Source organism: Rousettus aegyptiacus, unplaced genomic scaffold (genome assembly GCF_014176215.1).
Source record: "Rousettus aegyptiacus isolate mRouAeg1 unplaced genomic scaffold, mRouAeg1.p scaffold_m13_p_17, whole genome shotgun sequence".
Lineage (NCBI taxonomy): Eukaryota > Metazoa > Chordata > Mammalia > Chiroptera > Pteropodidae > Rousettus > Rousettus aegyptiacus.
The window spans coordinates 31765792-31784727 of NW_023416292.1; the positions used below are offsets into that span (position 1 = coordinate 31765792).

General features: G+C 50.3%; 1 protein-coding gene across 4 annotated transcripts in view; it reads left to right on the top strand.

The window, feature by feature from the left end:
• The first annotated feature begins 2435 nt into the window (after positions 1-2435).
• Positions 2436-18936, top strand: part of TSPAN2 (tetraspanin 2) — a 36073-nt gene continuing 19572 nt past the window's right edge. Inside the window, exons 1-3 of one of the 4 annotated variants that reach the window (XM_036235059.1) lie at positions 2500-2568; positions 14943-15121; positions 17684-17786. In XM_036235059.1, coding sequence (XP_036090952.1) covers positions 17738-17786 — 49 coding nt within the window. In that variant the 5' untranslated portion in view covers positions 2500-2568; positions 14943-15121; positions 17684-17737. Of the gene's footprint in view, positions 2569-2644; positions 2703-14190; positions 15122-17683; positions 17787-18936 lie in introns of those variants that run through there. The other 3 variants (XM_016124401.2, XM_016124402.2, XM_036235058.1) reach the window with 3 other exon arrangements.

The window sequence follows — 18936 nt, forward strand, 5'->3', positions numbered from 1 at the left end:
TTTTATCAGTCTTTGAAAATCTCTCAAACCTGAGCCTCCTTCCTACACCCACTGCTGTTGTCTTGGTTCAGATTCTCATTTCTTACCTGAACTGCTGCGACAGTCTCTTAATTAGTGGCAGTTCTTACCTTTGAACCATCCTCCATGCAGCCCCAGCTTGACCATTCTAAAAATAGAAATCTAACTATCTCATCCCCTGCTTAGATCCTGTCTATGGCTTTGCATAACATCTAGTTTAAAGGGTAACTTCCTCATCATGTAATGTAGTCTTCTGCTTCCATAATAATGTGCTCTTGAAAATGTGTTAGCAGTTGGGATGCCTGAGCCCTGTCAAGGGTCAGCTCCCCTAAGACAGCTTTCTGGAGAGGGTGACGCTGGGGAAGTCTATCCTCAAAATCTAAATCTGTTATGCTAGGCAGGCAACCATCTGTCTTTAATACACGTGTGCTAAAATTGCAATATGAAAGAACAATAGATTTCTGTGTTATAATAGGAGTTCTGTTCCCAGAGACTATAGAATCTCTGAATTTTGTGTTGAAGACATAAAATTCAATATACATTTAAATTATAATATCATTGTTGTTCGTTCGGCTCAGAGATTTCTTGAATGCCTAATATGTACTAGATACTACTCTTTAATTTCATTCTTTTCCTTTATAATCGAATAGAGATGACAGATATAGAACAATAAGTGTTTGATCGAAGCTAAAGATTTGCCTCTTCCTGCATATCTAATGACTTCCATCTGTCTCTGTTTCACTATTTTAAACTTACTCTTATTACCAGAATTAGCACTTTCATTTTTCTGTCTTCTACTCATTTTTATAAATAAAATTCATTAGATATTGAAACAAATGTCCAAAGACAGAGGCATAGGCCAAGATGGCAGCATAGTAGAAAGTGACTGGTCAACTGATAAGAGTATAATATGATAATAGCCAAGTCTTATAATAGTGCTTACTCTGCGCCAGGTACTGTTCTAGACACTTTACAAATACTAGCTCATTAATTGTCACAATTCTATGAAGCACGTACTATTATCTTCATATTGCGGAGGATGAAAGTAAGGCATGAGGATAGTTTTGCATATTTGTCAGCTGACTAAAAGCTGTACCCTAGCACCTTTCCAACTCGCCTCCCTGTCTGCTCCACTTGGGCTAACTACAGTTCTCTCAGTTTCCCGGGAGGCCTTGCTCTCTCTGGCCCTGTCGCGATTCACATGTTGTCCCATCTGCCTTACCTGCTCTTCCTCTCTGCTCAGATTCACTCTTCAAGACCAGATCAGGCCCACTCTCCTCAACACAGCCTTCCCTGCCAAAGCAGTGAGGCCAGGCCACGGGTAGCCAGCGCCTCGCCCAGCCTCCCCGCCTCGCTATAGTTATTTGCTTACAGAGCTGTCTCTACCACCAGAGATGGTGCGACCAGGCCCCCGCTGTCTCCACATTGGAGTCCCTGGTGCTTGCTGCTATGCCTGGCTTATCACAGGCACTTAAAGTTTGTCTGAATTGATGCCTAGGCTCCATGAATTTTACACTTTCTCGTCGCCCCCGCACTGTCTGGCACCGCATATGGTAGACACGTACTCAGGGAGAGTGGGAAGCTGATTTCCTTGCCAGCAGCCTAACTTAACAAAACAAAGCAAAACAAAACCCACCCGCTTTCTCCCATCTCCACATCACAGTTAATCCCCTGGGGTTTGGATCCAAGCCCTCCCATGGGTCGAATCCAGTGAGACCCGGGGAGTCCGACGCCCCCTCTGCTGGCCCAGGCCTAGCAGGGTAGGGAGCAGCCATCCGGGCAGGACAGCAGCATCCCGCGCCTTCTCCTAGTTCTTGCCTATTAAGGTAAGAGTCCTCGGAGGAGCGCGGGAGGGGCCAAGGAAGGCCCCCTGGAAGGGGCCTCTGCGGCCTGTGTGCTCATCCGGCGCCAGGGAACCACAGCCCCTAGCCAGGCGCTCCGCAACGGGTCCTGCCGGCTTCAGGGCGGCCTCTGGTCCTACTTCTCCCTTCTACCGGAATCTACCTTCCTAGGTTTCCATAGCCACCAGGGCCGTGTCCTTATCCTCATCCATCACTGCAGGCCTCAAAGGAGTCTCTGCAAACGAGCTAATTAAGTGGGTCTCGGGTGCCCAGGGGACTCTCCTTCCTCGTAGATGCTCGGATAACCATCCGGACCTGGGCGCTTGCAGGGCGCGTCGCCCTGCATCGGGAGGGAAGGAGGCAGCTACTCGTTCCAGGGAAGAGCGAGGACGTGCCCCTTCTGGCCGCGGGATCTGCACCCCGACGGCGCCGCACCCCTCGCCAGCCTGGCCGCCGGGGGGTCCTCTGGACCCTCTCTGGGCGCCCGCCCGGCTCCCGCCCCGCCCCCCGCAGGCCCCGCCCCGCCCCGCAGGCCCCGCCCCGGGCCCCTCGCGCTCCGCCCCCTCCCGGCCGGCTCCCGCTGCTCCCCGCGCTTGGTCGCGGGCCTGGGGACTCGGGATCCCGCCGCCGGGGCCGCAGCATGGGGCGCTTCCGCGGGGGCCTGCGGTGCATCAAGTACCTGCTTCTCGGCTTCAACCTGCTCTTCTGGGTGAGACCCGGAGCCAAGAGGGCCGGGCAGGGGAGGGGCCGGGCGGGGTGGCGGGACCCGGGTCCCCGGGGAGCTGACCGCTGCGGCGTCCGAGCCGGGCTCCGGGAGAAGGCAGGGTGTTCCAAATGCCGGAGGTGAGAAAAAGGCAGACAAAGAGGGAGGGGAGGGATGGAGAGGGAGAGAACCGAAAGAGAGAGAGATTGAGCAAAGAGAGATGGTGAGAAGGGGGGAAACGACGTGGGCTCTTCCCTCTGAGGAACATCTCTGCCTCGGTTTTCATCTGGCAGCTGGTGACTCGAGGTGTGGGGACACCAGCCTCTCCTCACCTCCTGAGGGGTCGGCTCCGCTCCAGCCGCCCGTGCACACACCCCTTTCCCGCTAGAGCCCGGGCCCGGCCAGCGCGCTGGGACAGGAACCCGCGCGGGGCTGCGGGGTGGTGCCCCGTCCCGGTGTGTGCACTCACCACCGGCCTGTGATGGTTTAGAGTAAGAAATTGGGGGTAGGAGAGAAAATGGTGTGGGGTGACGGGAAAGGGTCGTCCTTTTTCTGAGGATTAGGGAGGGGTCCCGCCGGAGGAGAGGAGGTGGTGGTGCCCTTCTGTGAAGGGGACCTGCGGAAGGGAGGGGCATCAGCGTCTCTCCCAACCCCCAACCCACAGCCTCCGCTACATACTAATGCTCCCAGGGATGATCTCATTCAACTTTGCGTTTAATGAGCACACTCTCGGGATTGGTGGTCCACAGAGAGATAGGGCCGTGACCCTTTTCTCCTATATTATTGCTTCAAGATTGGGTCTAGACCATCACTAGATCCCTAGATATCTCGAGCCCTAAAGGACTGTGGGGCAAGGCCTCAAAATTGTCTTGTCTACACATCCCTTCTTGGTCTTCCTCAAGAGAATGTCGGCTGGTATAACTGCTCAGATAGACCCTGGAGGAAAATAGGAATCTTACTTTGGGTGAAGAAGTTCTCATTTTTACAGATGAGGGCCTGGGAGCTTTGAAACAACTGGGATGGAGGAGGGCAGTGGTTGTCCTAATTGCTCTGGGGTGGTTGTCTGCCCACGACTGCAGCTAATTAATTATTGAATGATGGGCTCTGCTTGTGTCTGCCAATCCATTAGCCCAGATACCTAGGTGACTCCAGCAACTCAAGCTCTCAGAGGCCAAGTCACCATCCTCAGCGTCCTTCCGCAGAGGAAGGTGTGAAGGAGGTAACCCCAAGACAGCCCCTGAATTTTAAAACTACGCATGGCTTTTGTACACCAGAGCATTTCCATCCAGCATACTACAGGGAGGGGTATTTTGAAAGGCCTTTTATACTGTGCTTTTGAATAGTCTGGCTTAATTTCAAGAGCTGTTCGTTAAAAATGTCATGCCTCGGTGACACTCGTCACCCTCGCTGCTTACAAATTCAGAAGGAGTTGCCTATCAGCCTGAGGAAGAATTCTTGGGCTGGGTTCAGTGCCTGTTTGGTGCCTGATGTTGTGCTGGCCTGTCCAGAGATAAGAGGAAGCATTTATAATGTTTTCAGTGTGTCGGGGATAGCGCTAAGCAGATTGCATTCATCATCACACTTAATCCGCACGACAATCCTGATGTGCATACTATTATTATCCCCATTTTTACAGATGAGGAAACAGAGGCTCAGATAGGTTAACTCGCCCAAGGCCATACCACTAGGGGCAGAGGTGGGACTCAAACTCATCCTACGCACATTACACTCCTAACCTTGGTTGTCCAAGTGTGGTTCCTGGGTCAGCAGCTTCAGCATCTCCTGGGAACTTGTCAGAAGTATACATTCTCAGCCCCATTCCAGGCCTGCCAAAGCAGAAACTCTGGGGGAAGTAGCCAGCAAACTATTTTAACAAGCCCTCCAGATAATTCTCATGTGTGCTCAAGTTTGAGAACCGCTCTATTCAACAATTATTAAACAAGCATTATAAAGATAATTTATACACGTGTAAAAATAAATAAATATATATAGAATTGATAGATATAAATGCTGATCCCTAAGCTGATAATCTAGTTGAGGAAATAAGACCAATGCATATAGAACAAGGAGAAACAAAAAGGACCATATAAAATCAAGTGGCAACTTTCATACTTTGGGCAATAAACAGTAAGGGAGGGAAGTAAGAACAAAGCGATGTTTGTGGGCCTGTGATGTGTTAGCCACTGGGGTTAGACATGACCTTTCATTTATATGATCTAATGGAAGAGATTAGTGAAAGGTTCACAGCAGGCGTGAGGGGTCGGTCAGGATGGTTCTCCTGAAGAAGGGATGTGTAATATGAACTGAAGGACTGGTGGTATGGAGGTGGACAAAAGTGAGGGGTGGCACCGTCCACCAACAGAGGAACAGAGCAAGCACGTGTAGGGCCACCATCTGACAAAGGGACGGGGCTTAAGGGCAGGGATCCCAAGCAGGGTGTGCTTGAGCATGTTATCCTGACTTCCAGGCCTTTGTTTACTCATCTGTACAATTGGGGGAATAGACTCATTGATGAGATTAAAAGGAAATACGGAAAGCATCTGAGCTCACCTTCCCACGAGCCAAGCATTCAGTAAAAGTTAGCTCTCTTCCCCTGTCCCTTAATGTTGGGCAACAGTGTATATGTTTACCAAGTGACTTGCCACTTGTCTTTCATTCAGAATCACTACACATTATCCTCTCAATTTGTATTTGTGGATTTTTCCCACTTAGATCACCGAGAGCAGGGATTTCTTTCTCTTTTGCTCACGGCTGCATCTCCAGTGTCCAGAAAAGTGCCCAGCATGTAGGAAGCACTCAATAAATACCTGCAGAATAAATAAACAAGTCTGCAGGTGAGAGAGCGTGGTACAAATGGCCTTCCCAATTGGCACAGATAATGAATCCTCGACTTTAACTGGAGGACCAAGCCTCTCTCTTCCAGCTCCTGACCTATTCATTTGTTCTGTGCTTGCACAGACTGAGCCCAGGAGGGGAATATGAGGCCTTCTTCTCTCCTAATTCAATGGGGGGCAGGGGAGGGGCAAGGGTCTTGGAACAGCCGCAGTCACAGGCAGCTTTCCCACATCTCTACCTGCACAACCAAAGGGAAAGGGGCAAACTGAAACAGGTACCTACTGGTTTAGGGGAAAGTGATTGTTTAGGATGATAGATGATCTAGTTATCCACCTTCACGGTAACCTGATTCCAGAAAAGCCCCACCCTGGTTTCTGAAGTTGTTTTTTCCTGATTGAAAGGGTTTGTAGGAAGTTTGGGTAAGGAGCAGAGGGTGACGGACAGTTTTCCTGAAAGGATAGGCTTTACCTTGACTTCAAGTATAATATTTACACACACGCTTAGATGCTCGCCGGCCTGCCCTTCTGAGATATAAGGTCCCCCTCTGTGACAACACTTCCTTTCCTTTCAAGAACTCCTCAGAAGGCAGGCACAGAGGCCAGGGTGGGGTACGTTTTGTGATCTGCAATTTGACAAATCGACTGGCAACCTCCTTCTGGCAGCTCGGTTTAAGTTTCCTTAGGCCGTGCTCCTGATTTGGTAAACATTCAGCTAGACCCGGCCTGGCCTGCGCAGCACTCCCTGGCCCCTGGCCGCTGGCTCTGTTCACCACTGAATAAAAAAAAAAAAAAAAAAAGAACAAGAGTAAAGCCTAGTCATGAACCCCACTAAATTCATCTCTATTATCATGGTTGATGTCGAACACAAAACCCTTTCCAACATCTGCCAGGTCTAAATTCGGACATGACAATTTGATAGCATGGCACATCCCCATGCCTTTCACTGAAATCACCTTTATTCCCCCCCCCCCTGTTGCATAGCAATATAAATAAACCACCACAATCCACCAAGCCGCATATGTTGGTTTAAAGAAAAACCTGGGCGCTGTTTATTCCTTGGTTCATTGTTGTATGCTTGGCGTTTTCCTATCATTGTGCTGCGTGCGCGCTGCTCAGGGCTCCCCACCAACAGGAAGCAGGACTGCGCATTGTTGAGAGTCAGATGCCATATATGGCTTGACTGAAGTTGCTCTCTTTTCCTTCTCGCCATGATTAACGCAGCTGTGGGGTTTCACCCTGTGATGCCTGACAAGTGCTTTTAGGAAAGACGATGCCACGTGAGCTTGGGAGTGAAAGATGTTCGACTCTCCTGGGGCTTGCAGAAGCTGCCTCCTCCTCATTCCCAAACTTAGTTCGCACAATAACTTCAGACCCACCACCTGTCAGAAAGACTGGTTGAAAAAAGTACCTCAAGAAAGTATTTTCTGGCATCCACCCAAAAGTGAGACCACCCCAGAAAGAAGGTAGGAATTTCCTCAGCCTTGTAGGATGGTCTTCATTGCTGATTTCTGTCACGGTGGGAAGGGAGCAGCATTGGCTAGCCCCTCCTAATGTGGATGAGGGGGTCCTGGTGTTGCTGGGAGGGGCAAGGACCCTTGGCTAGGTGCCAGTCTGCAGAGGCTAGAGCTCTGGTTCCAGGCATCTGGTAGACCTGGGACAGGTACAGGCAGCGTGGCAATTCTTGTGCAGGAGTTCAGAGCCGGGAAAGTGGACACTCCCAGCCCATCGCCTGGGGTGGTTCCTGGCTGGACTAATTGGGGAGCTTGGTTAGCAAGGCCTTTAACCTCTTTGAGCTTCAGTTTTCTCATCCATAAAATGGACATAATCAAGTACCAACATCAATCTATGGTCTTTGTGCAGGTAAAATGAGCAAATCTATGTAAAGTTGTAAGTGTGGTATATGTGCATAGTAAATACTCATTAACTTAGGGCATTTGCAGTCATCATGTTTAAACACTAGAAATACGGGTGGGAACGTCGAATCCAGAATCCAAGAGGTTCATAAAGGGAAACAGGTGCCCTAGGTCCAGCCGACCAAGCAAAGTGGCAAGAGTCAAGGGCGTGGAGCCGGAAGATTCCTTCTCAGCAGTTAGCCACTCAGCACACACGGGCTGACCACCTACGATGTGCTGGGTGCCTTGCCAAATGCTGGGCGTTCAAAAATGATGAAGATGCGGTCCTTGATTTGAGGCACTCGCGCCTTTCGCTCTCTAACACCTTTGCTCCTTGAGGGCAGGGCGTGCGCTGCGTTGGGAGCCTCCCGGCTCCACCCCTCGGCACCTGGAAGACGGTCCGCGGGAACTGGCATGGCTCCAGATGACAGGGCTGTGGGCGTGGACCCCAGCGCGGGAACCGCTTACGCGTCCCCTGCCCTGCCTCTGTGCCACGGGGAAGCCAGGGGGTGATCAGCGCCGCTCAACCTTCAATGTACGTGGAAATTGCTTAGGGATCTTGTTCAGATATATATTCTGATTCTGTAGGTCTGCATTTCTTACAAGCCCCCAGCTGATGCTGACGCTGCTGGTCCAAGGAACACACTTTGAGAACCGCTAGTGTAGCTGTGGCCTGAGGAGGTTAAAGACCTACTGGTGGCTCTGTTCCAAGCGGGGCAGGCAGTGCCCTCCCCGTGGCCTGTTCGCCTGGCTTCCCTGTGGCAGGTCTCTGTATTCCCGTCACCACTCTACAATTACTGTACCATTATTGGTACTTTCCAGAATTACCGGGTGGCCTCCTGTCGGTTGTCCACTGCATTTCACTGTGTAATTCTAGAATATAACCCATGCAGTATCTTCGGTCTCCATCCCCCACCTCAGACTGACAGTTAATGTTACAACAGGGCCGTTCTCCCTAGGAAGTGATGCTATACCGGCCCCTGAGACAACTCATGTCACAATTGCTAAGGAATTAAGGTGAAGGAACTGAAGAGGCCTCTCAGGAGGAGGTCAGGTGGCCGGGGGCACCTCCCCCGACGAGCAGGGCTTACTGTGCCCCCACCTTCTCATCCTCTTTGGATGTAAGTGGGAACAAAAATAATGGTGCTAACTAACATTCCTATGATGTTTTAGTTTACAGGACGCTTTCATATGCGTTACCCCATTAGGTCGTGAATCACAACGATCCCACAAAATAATATAACTGTCCCCATTTTACAGACGTGGAAGCTGAAAGTTCAGCACAGTAGGTGGCATGTCTAAGAACAAAGGGCGAGGGAGGAATTAAGGTGGAATTCAAACCCAGATCTTCTGATTTTAAACCCTGTGTTCTTCTCACTGTGTTAACTTATCAGGGTGTGGGAATATGAGGTATGAGAAAAGCCCCCGGCTGGGAAAATGTGCAGTCTCTGCCCAGGGAGGTCATATCCAGTGTTGGGTGCCGTCCTTGACGCATTGCACAAATGCAGGTGCACAGAGCTGCGTGAAGCTCTCCAGCACGCGGGAGAAGCAGGACCGAGGCTGAGAACACTGACAGTCGGTTTAAGGCAGAGGAAAAGCTAGATGGGAATTGAGAAAGGTCGTGTCTCAAGAGACAGCGTCTAAACTTAATTTTAGTAGCAAAAACGTGAAGAATGGTTAGCGTTTTATAAATACGCGCCGTGTGCCAGCCGCTTACCTTAGTGCCTGTTGTATGTTAACTCCTTTAATCCTCACAACGACCCCCAGTCTACAAACGACAAAACGGGTGCAGAGTGTTTCTGAGACGTGCCCCGGGATGCAGAGCTAGACAGTGGTGGAGCTGGGCTTCTGTTTGTGGCCCCGAGGTCTGCGTTTACTCAATCCAAGGCTGCAGGTGGGCAGGGAGAGAAGGTGGAAGCTTCGTCAACACGGGAATTCCAGGCCCGCACTCCCCGGGGTGGTGGCTGTGCTGATAACCGCTTGTGGCTATTCAAAAAAAAGTTAATATCAAAACAAACATAAAACTCAGCTCCTGAGTCGCTCTAGCCACGTTTCAAGTGTTCAGTCGCCACCGCGGCTAGTGGCTACAGTTCTGGATGGCGCAGCTGGAGAACACTTACAATGCTATCACTGGAGAAAGTTCTATGGGACAGCTCTAGCCTTAATATAGTTATATCTCTCATAAGTCATCATTTCCTGTATTTCTCTGAACGGGTCTCATAAAAACTAACAACTAACAACTAACACCGGCAGGTTAGCATAGAAGGCTGGGAAACTCAGGCTGTGGTGGATAGAGTGCGGGGCGGAAACCGTGGCGGGCAGAAGAGGGCGGTGGGGGCCCGGTTCATGGCGCTGCTTCCTCTCTTGAGCAGGGTTGGGTTCCAGTTGGAATGTGGCATTAGTGAGTCTGCCACCACCACACAAAGCGCCAGGCACTCGCCGTCCCGAGCGTGTAACGTAACTCATTTAGTCTCTTATGGAGGCACTATTACTGCTTCCGCTTTGCGGCCGAGGAAGCTGGGGGTTAAAGAGATAAAGTGACTTGCCCGAGATCACAGGCTGGTGAGTAGCAGAGCCTGATTCAAACTCGAGATGCGGGAGCCCCCGTTGTTATCAGCTACAGCGCTGTACAGGTGCACGTGATTGTTGTTATCCTCTCTAAGGGCATCTTTACTCAGTCTGAACACTCAGAAGAGGTCAGCTTTTCCAGAAGAGCAGTTGGCACGTGGTCCAAAGTGGGTGCCAAGCCCCGTCTCCCCCATCATAACGGTGATGGGGAGTCAGCTCATAAGCAAGGGAATTAGGCAGAGCTGGCCAACCTCCCCCTGCCCCCCCCCCCCCCACACACACACAAGGGAGCAGCGACGGAGGCCTTGGGAGCCGCTGCCACTCAGCCGGGCAGGCCTTCGTCCTTCCCGTGCACGCACGGCTCTGTCCAGTCCCCTGTGGCCCGGAACTCCCTGCCTTCGTGACCACAAACAGCTTCTGGTAAAACTGCTGTTAAGAAAAATCTCTCTAGAACACCAAGCTAGACTTTCATGATTTCTATGGATTCATCCAACCTAACTTTTTAAGATACAAAGTGTTTGGCTTGTTTCAATGTAACCTGAGTTCCACCGGACATATTGTTTTCTCTCATTGTCTCTTTGTAACAACTAAAACTGAGTAAAGATCGTTGTTATTGACTGAGGTTTAAGAATCCTGATTCTCCGCTCAAGAGCAGTTCTCTCCAACTACCTTGACAAATATTAGGCTGTAAAATAAATATTGTTTAATGTCCTGTCTTTGTTGATATAAAGCTCAGTATAGATGAGATGTCACAGTAGTCGATATAGCCCTCAGGTAAGTGTTTATTCAGAGGGTGAGCCTGGGGTAGGAGCCTGCTGAATGCTGCAAGGGGAAAGCGCCCAGGACATAGAAAAGCCCATTTTGTCCTCCTGGAGCTCACCCCTTAGGTGAGATAAGGCAGGCACTGGGTGTAAGGCACTTCCGTAACTTGGTGGATTGGATTTTAGTTCTCTGTATATTTGATCTTCGCTTGAAGCCATCTGCTCACTGGAATCATTAGCCAGTAGTCTGTGACAATTGTGTCATTTAAAGAAAACTACAGCCACCATCTTTTTCCTAATTCTTGCTGATCTCTCCTCCCCTCCTCAGATTCCCTATATTTCTTTAGAGAAAAGGCATCATGTATAACCACAGAAAAAAATGCAACACACTTTGCGCTATTTATATTGAAGTTATCTGCTCGATCGTTCACCGCAAGCTTTTCATTGAGTTCGTTTCTTTTCCCTGATCTTGTTATCCCTATCCCCAGCACCTCTGTGCTGCCTCCAGCAATGTCAGTCAATCCGCACAAGTTTATAACAACCTAAAAGAAGAACGTATGTTTGGCACAGATACACAGCCAGCCCAGTGTTCTTTCCGAGATGAATAAAACATTCCCAATTCTGTCATGGTTTGGAGGGCAGAACCCTCCCATCAATGCAGAGAATTAAGCCCTGATTGATTTTAAAATATATTCTCATCTGAAGGAAGACTTTTAGGAATGTCTAAGCATGAGCTTGTTCTTAAGAAATCATTTTGAGGAAAAATAATAGGAGAAGTCAGAAACCCTTGTATCTAATATTTGCGAAGTAACAGCTATCTCATCGGACGCCACCAGGGTCCAGCCCCCGAATCCACCTCACCTGGTTCTGAGGTTGAGACAGCAAGGTTCCTCAGAGGCAGTCGTATGGATGTCATTTGGCTTTTGGCTCTTGTATTTCTTGACAAAATCCTTGATTTTGAGACAGTGCCATCTGAATCCTTGCCTTGCTTTCACTATGCTAGGATGAAAATGTTGGGAGTTGGCTTTCCTCTTCGAGAAAATTAGTGTCATCATCCAGAGCAAATAGGCTTCTGACTTTTGCCTGCTAAAAGGATGCGCCTCCATTACCCTCATGGTATCATAATGTGGTTTGTAATCACATCAAGAACTGCGAGTGCTCATTACTTGATTCCATCGGGGATGAGAATTGCCACCAGGAGCAAGTATTAGCTTAAAAGCTTTTAATGAAAACTGTAGGCTTGAAGTGTCATTTCCAACTCTGTGTGACTTCGTCCCAAAGAATAGAATTGCAAATGAGTTGGGTCATGTGTACACATGGTATTCGCCCTGGAGAAGCAAGAATACAGAATTGATTTTGTTCATTCTTTCATGTGAGCGCCGTGTGTGTGTGTGTGTGTGTGTCTACAATCGCATTCAGTGTTCATACACTCCTGCCCATAAAACGTGCGTATAAGTTTTTTCTTCGTGTCCATGCGTGATGCATAGCATATGTCCCTTCAGGCTTAGGAAAATACAGAACTGATACTACATGTTCTAGCTTTGTTTTTTTGTTTTTGTTTTTTTCTGTGAAAAAGTGTTTTGCTGAGTATAGTCAACAGTGTCTTCACACAGTGCTTTCTGAGGTGTCTACAAAGTGTTTCCCACATGCAAATAAATTTGAATTAGTACTTTGCCAGGTATTCCCTTGGAGGGCTGTGAGGAAGGTCATTCAAAATCACCCTCTTAGTCAGGGCAGGTGACCATAACAAAATCTCATAGACTGGGCAGCTTAAAGTACAGGAATTTATTTCTCATAGTTCTGGAGGCTAGGAAGTCCAAGGTCAAGGTGTGGCCCAATTCGGTTCCTGGTGAGCACTCTCTTCCTGGCTTTCAGATGGCTGCCTTCTCTCTGTGTCCCCACATGGTGCAGGAGGGGAGAGAGAGAGAGAGAGAAAAGAGATGGGGGGGGGATTAGAGGGGGTGGAATCATCTCTCTGGTGTTTTTCCTTATAAGGCACTAATCCTATGTTGAGGGCCTCACCCTCATGACCTCGTTTGAACCTAATCATAGGGCTTCAGCATATGAATTGTCGAGGGGTGGGGGAGCATTGCAGTTCAGTCCACAGCACAGCCTCAGTGGTACCTATGTGATGCCCTGTCACTCGCTCATTTGTTGGAAACTTGCTCTGTAAGACATGGGGGTAGCTGCTCAGGACACAACAACACAGACCCTGTTCCTGCCTTCACAAAGCTCAGGTCTTAATTTAAAAGTAATTACAGAAATATTTAATAGAAACGGTCATAGGTGACATGAGGCAAGGTACATAGGTAAGCCAGGATAGTCATCCCAGAGGAAGTGACGTCAGAGCTGAGACCTGTGAGTGGGCATGAGTTAGGCGGGAGGGGAGGAGAGCTTTCCAAGCCAGAGCAGGGGCCTCCACGTGGAAGAAGGAACTGAAACTGTGTGGCTAGAGTGTCTGGGGACAATCGTGTCTCCCATCTAGGTAAAAGCACATGTATTGCCCGAGAACTTCCCCAAGTGATGCTTTCTACCCAAAAGAAAAAAGCTTTCTGCAGGGCTTAGTGCCAGATACAGTAACACAGAGTAGCCTGTGTTTGCTCTTTGTGACCAGGGTGCTGGCCTTCTTTGGGAGCGTGGTGGGGTGGGGTGGGGTGGGGTAGGGTGGGGGGAAGCTGGGCAGCCTGGACGACCCACGTCTGGGGAGTAATCTTTGCATTTTTGCATCTCAGCACTGCTCTTCCTCCAATTAGTGCCATCCTTAAGAACCATGTTTGTGATTTATGAAGCTTTTTTTTTAAGTGAAAAAAGTATGTCCTCAAGATAGAACGTTTCATCAGCAATCCCAGGAAAATGGACATAAGTTCAGTAAAATAAAATTGAAGTCCATTAGCAAGTTCTGTTTCCTGCTAAATGACTTGTTTCTGGCAGATAGCCACTTCTTAAAGAAACTTTCTGTCGGTCTACTTTGCTCTCAGTGCTCTGTAATCAGGTCTGTAATCCTCTTCTGCTACTTTAGTTTTAGAACACAAACTGTCTTCTCTAAACACATATGCTTACAATTTGCAACTTCGTGTCCTATGAACTCTCTGTGATATAGTTAGCTACTGAAGTAACTCGCCCATGAAAATGCGTAATATAATTATAGCTGGTGATCCCCTGTTTAATGATATGGATATATGTCGTTGACTGTTCCTTTCACCGCTGTCTTTCATCCTTTTTTTTTTTTCTATGTTACTTCTTTCCTCTTGTTAAATAGTGCGCCCACTTTGGCCCTCGAAATCCTGTTTCGTCGCGCTGAGTGCCTAACGCACAATCGGGACTCAGAAAAGAAATGGAGATGCCAACGATGATGATATCTGGCATGCTCCAGTGGGCCAGGTCTGTGGCTGAATTCTTACCTGCAGGGCTGGTGTCCTTCCTAGACCACCCAGTGGGAGTCGGCTTCTCCAAGAGCCCCTGAGACGGAGTCGCCTGCATCTATGAATCCTTGGTTCCTGGCTCACGTTAGATGCTCAGTGAATATTCATTAAATGATTAACCCTGAACGTGCCCGATCTCGTCTGATCTCAGAAGCTAAGCGGTGTCGGGCCTGGTTAGTACTGGGATGGGAGACCACCTAGGAAGACCAGGTGCTGTAGGTGTTAAACATCAGAGCCCAGTTCATACTGTTGTATGATAAAGTCCATTATTAGGAAAACAACCTTTCTGGTGATAATTATCCCAAAGGCATAGGGATGGGTACTAGTCCCGGAAGCAGGGCAGCCCTCAGCTAAGTTCTTCCATCAGTAGAGCAGCCCCTTCGTGGTCCTTCCTACTCACCACATCACTCCCTAGCATCCCCCTCTGGCCTTCAGCCACTGGGGCTTTGTCTTTGGCTCCTCACTATGACTCACAGCAGGCAGCACTCATCGAATGAGTAGCTCCCTTCTCCCCTCCCCTCGAGGCCCTGCCACAGGCCTTCTAAGACATTAGGTAGCAAGCTAAATAGAAGTCGTGAGCCGTCTGCCCCAACTCAAGCTCCAGACTCTGACCTCCCCCCAGTACACTGTTCCAGGGAAGAAAGCAAAGCCTGACCCACGCTGTTCCCTCTGCCTGGCTCTTCCCCTGCTCAGTGACTTCTTACTCATCTGTCAAGATGTAAATCAAGATGGAATGCTTGTGTTGAACTCTGCTTGTCACACTTTGCTCTGATCCCTGGGCAGCGTGACGCTCTTTCATTGAGCACACTTCCTGCACGATGTTGCATTTATTAGTTTATGGGATTATCTTCCACGTTAGACAGGAGTCATGTCTTTTTTCATCGTTGTTTCTCTGATGCCTAGCACAGTACCTGACCTGGACCACCGGTGACTCTCCGAAAGTCAGGGAGGAAGCGAAAGGAGATGAGGGCAGAGGCCAGAGAAGGAAAGAGACACGAAAGCAGCAGCCTCTCGTTCCCTGTTTCTGACATTGGCTCAGGTGCAGTGTTGCGTCTGAATGCAAGAGTGGCCGAGATTAAAAGGTGACCGTGAGCACAGGGTGCGGGCTTTCAGTTGAGAAGGGTTAAATGGCTTCCTTCAGGTCGTGCAGTGACCCGTCTCTTCCTGGGTATGGGTTGCACAGAGCAATGGGACTCAACGGCACTGGACTTGCTCACTTCATCCCAGAACTGCTGTGCATTTTTTCCCAAGCGATCACCAGTGTGCGGCGGATCAGCCGAAGCCCAGTGAACTCAGAGCAAGTCAAGAGCCTTATGAGAATGGCAAGTTAAGAAGGACCAAAGGGCTGCGTGTTCTCTGCTGATGCCACTTTGCAAAGCAGCGATCACTCTCGTCACAGAGCAGCCTCAGGCCTGGCCCGGTCCTCACCCCCAGCAGCCCTGACACGGGGAGCAGCTGTAGCAGGGAGGATTCCCTCCACGCAGTGATGACATTCAGCTAAGCCACAGTTTCCCTGACTCAGGAGGAAACCCGTGTGGTTTGGGTTGAGGGGGGTGGCGTGGGTGAGCAAGTGCAGATTTTTTTCTCATTGCCCCGTGGCTTTAAATTGCAACCGCTCTTTTAATTTTCCATTCTGCATCAAACACATCTGTGCCAGCAGTGGACGAATGTATTCCGTCTGGGAGGATGATCCCAGACAGCTATAAATTAGAGTTTGTGTATGGAGATGCCAAAAATGTGGCCGTGTGGTAGGGTGTCCCTGGGACCAGTCACCTCCTCCACAGTCTGCTCGGTGGCTGCAGGCCTTGGCCTGATGCCTCTGTCAATAGACTTTGCTTTGTATTTGGAAACTGTCTTTCCATCAAGTCACCGCTGAGGTGAGTGGGCAGGGTTGTCTGTGAGGCTCTGCTGGGCGCATCTACCCCTGGCACCTTTGGGTGCTCCTAGGATGCTGCTTTCACAAAGGCATCGTGTTCTTCCCTGTACCCGAGGTCATCAGCAATGACCTTGAAGCTGGTTTCCTCCCAAACTAAAGCATGGTGCAAGAGAACTCGCCGCACTTTTTCTGAACAAACTACTATATCATACTTTTTAAAAGTGTTTTTAAGCTCAGAAGAATAACGTATGCTCAATGCAGAAAACTTAGAAAACATAGTGAAAAGAAAAGAGTCACCTGCAAAATCCCGCCTTCAAAGATAAATACCGTTAGTGTTTCCGCATGACTTCTCTCAACGTTTTTCCATGCCAGGCTACCCTTTTTCAAAATGCAAAAATCTTTTAAAGCTAGTCGGGCCCAGTTCCTTTAGCTGTCCCTCACATTACCCAATTAGTGCTTTCCTCTAAGTACTGGAAACTTTTAGTTATTCCACATCGGAGAGTCCAGCTGGTAGAACTCTGCCCCTCCAAAGCCTCCTTGCTGAAGTCTTGTGGCTCTTCTGTAGGAGCCAGCAACCGAGGGAACCGGCCTTGAAGGTATGGATGCCGATGAAGGATAAAGTCTTCATAGAAATCCAGCCAGATAGCCCCACAGGGTGGCCTCAGGTCTTGACAAATAGCCCCACAGATAGAAGAATCCTGAGTACGAAGGCTCGGCCTGACCCGGCTTAGACGTTATTTTTCTTTATTAAACCTCTTCCTCCCGGACTATATATCTCCTTTTGTCTTCCTGTTGGGGGCAGGCGCAGCCCCTAAATTTTTCACCTGGTGATAGGCCAGGGCAGCCCAACACTAACGGGGTGGTTGGCCGAACCGGGGGCTATTTCTGCATCTCTGCTTCCTTTTGCCTTGTGCCTGGAGTGATGAGTGTTTGTGGAGAGAGGGTGCTGCGGCTGGAGCCGGTGGTGACAGTCCCGCAATGGCAGAAAAGGCCTCGGCTTCGGTGCAGAGCCTCACAAAAGCCCTCAGAGTGGCCGAGAGGAAGCAGCCGATGACTCTACCAGCTGCCAGCCTGCCCGGCCGCTGCCTGTGCCAGCTACTCAGCCTCTCCATGAGCCTCACGGCACACAGACCGTGCTTTTTCAGAAAATTATTTTTTCCTTCTTCACTTTCCATGGAAACTCAAAATAGCAACCGAAAGGAAAAAAAGAAAAGAAAAAACAGCCAAGCTCCCTCCGGGCCTGCAAAACCATCCCCGGGCAGTGCACTGACCGCGAGGCCTGGGCCAGGTAGGGCTCCCGGCGCCTCCGAAACTGCTTTCTCGCTGCGCCCTGGTGTTTTCTTTCAATTCAGAAAAGCAGGTTTCCCCCAGGCCTTGGAGCTCATCTTGCCCTTGGTGACCTGGTGGCTGAAACATAGTCCCCTCTCACTGTGGTCTTATTGGTCAGGAGGCAAGGGACAGCGAGGCAGGGCACAGATGCCTTCCAGAGGGGTCGTTGCTGGAAGGTTCTCTCCGAGGGGCCTCCCAGGCCGCTCCGCGCCGTGCACGCCGCGTAACCCAGGGCGGCCCGGCGGACCGGGAAGAGGCACCGGGAGACTCCGGTCCTAACGTCCCGTCAGGGCCATGGGGGTCCCCCGAGCACGGCATTTCACCTCCCCCGTGAAACCTGCGGTGCCCTCCAGACCGCGGCGCCCCGGCCCCCAGCCTGCGCCCCGGGAGCGTGCGCGCCCCTTCCGTTGGTTGCTCAGCGGCCTGTTTTCCCTTTCAGCTGGCGGGCTCGGCTGTCATTGCTTTCGGACTATGGTTTCGGTTCGGAGGCACCATGAAGGATTTCTCATCAGAAGACAAATCGCCAGAGTATTTCTACGTGGGTGAGTGAGGTCGGCTTCCCTAAGCTCCAGCGAGGGCTGCCCCGGCCGCCCCAGGGGCTGCGGGCACAGAGCCCCTGGGCCCCTGTAGGAGGCCGAAGGACGAAGGAGGGGACAGGGAGAAGCCTGGGACCCCGGGACTCTGCCAGGCTCTAGGGGTGGGGGCACTGTGGTCCAGGCAGGAGAGTGCCCTGCCACCCCTGCCACCCCTGCCCCGCCCGCCCCTCACAGGGTTCTGCCCTCCGCCCTCCAACCTCAGGAAGCCGAGCGCGAAGGCTGAGCGAGCCCAAAGCCTGGCCCACGGAACTTCTCTCAGCCACTTGGAGAAATGAAGCCTAGAACGTAGCTGTAATTCGTTTCCAAGGAGTTAGCCTCTCCCGGCTTCGCCCTGAGCGAAGTGGGTGCGCACACCCATGCATCCGGGGGGCCCAAGGCAGGGTTTCATTTTGTGGTCACATGGGACTACAATCAGTAGAGGGGCTTGTGGGCAAGAGCGTACGAGGCCTGTCCACAGGCCAGGCTGGCCAGGGAGCTCTTGCTGCCGCTTAAAGGGTCGGGGCACGGTGGGAGGTAAGGTTACAAATGTTGGGGATGGAGGGAGGACGAGTATAGAGGGCTTTAAATATTAGGGTTAGTTACTTTGGTGAGGAGTAGAAGGATAATTTAGCGTTTGGGGGAGGGTAAGGTCTGCACTGCGTTTCAAAGAGAGTCTTCTGGCAGCTGTGGAATGAGAGAGGAGTCACAGGACAGAAAAGGAAAACATGCCAGCGTACTGGGAAAGTCAGACACAGGGCATAGCCCACGGTGGTTGCAGGAGGAACTGTGAAGAAAGGGACAAGAAACATTGTTAAACATTATTAAATAATATGATTAAATGTCATTAAACTCGAAGGCAGAAGGAATCAAAACGACAAAAGGTATCAGTAATGGATACAGACAAGTCTGGAATAAGTCTTGATTTCAGGTGGAGACCTGGATTTCAGCAGTGAGGGGCCCTGATCAGAGAGGGGGGAGGGGGTGCGGATCTGAGGGAGCCGCCTCCGCTCCAGAAACGAGGTGCTGATAGCCATACTACAGGTGTCGCTTTGGGTCCAAAGTAAGAAAACCTTTTGTGTGTGTGTGTGGGGGGGGGTTGTTTTTGTTTTTTGGGTTT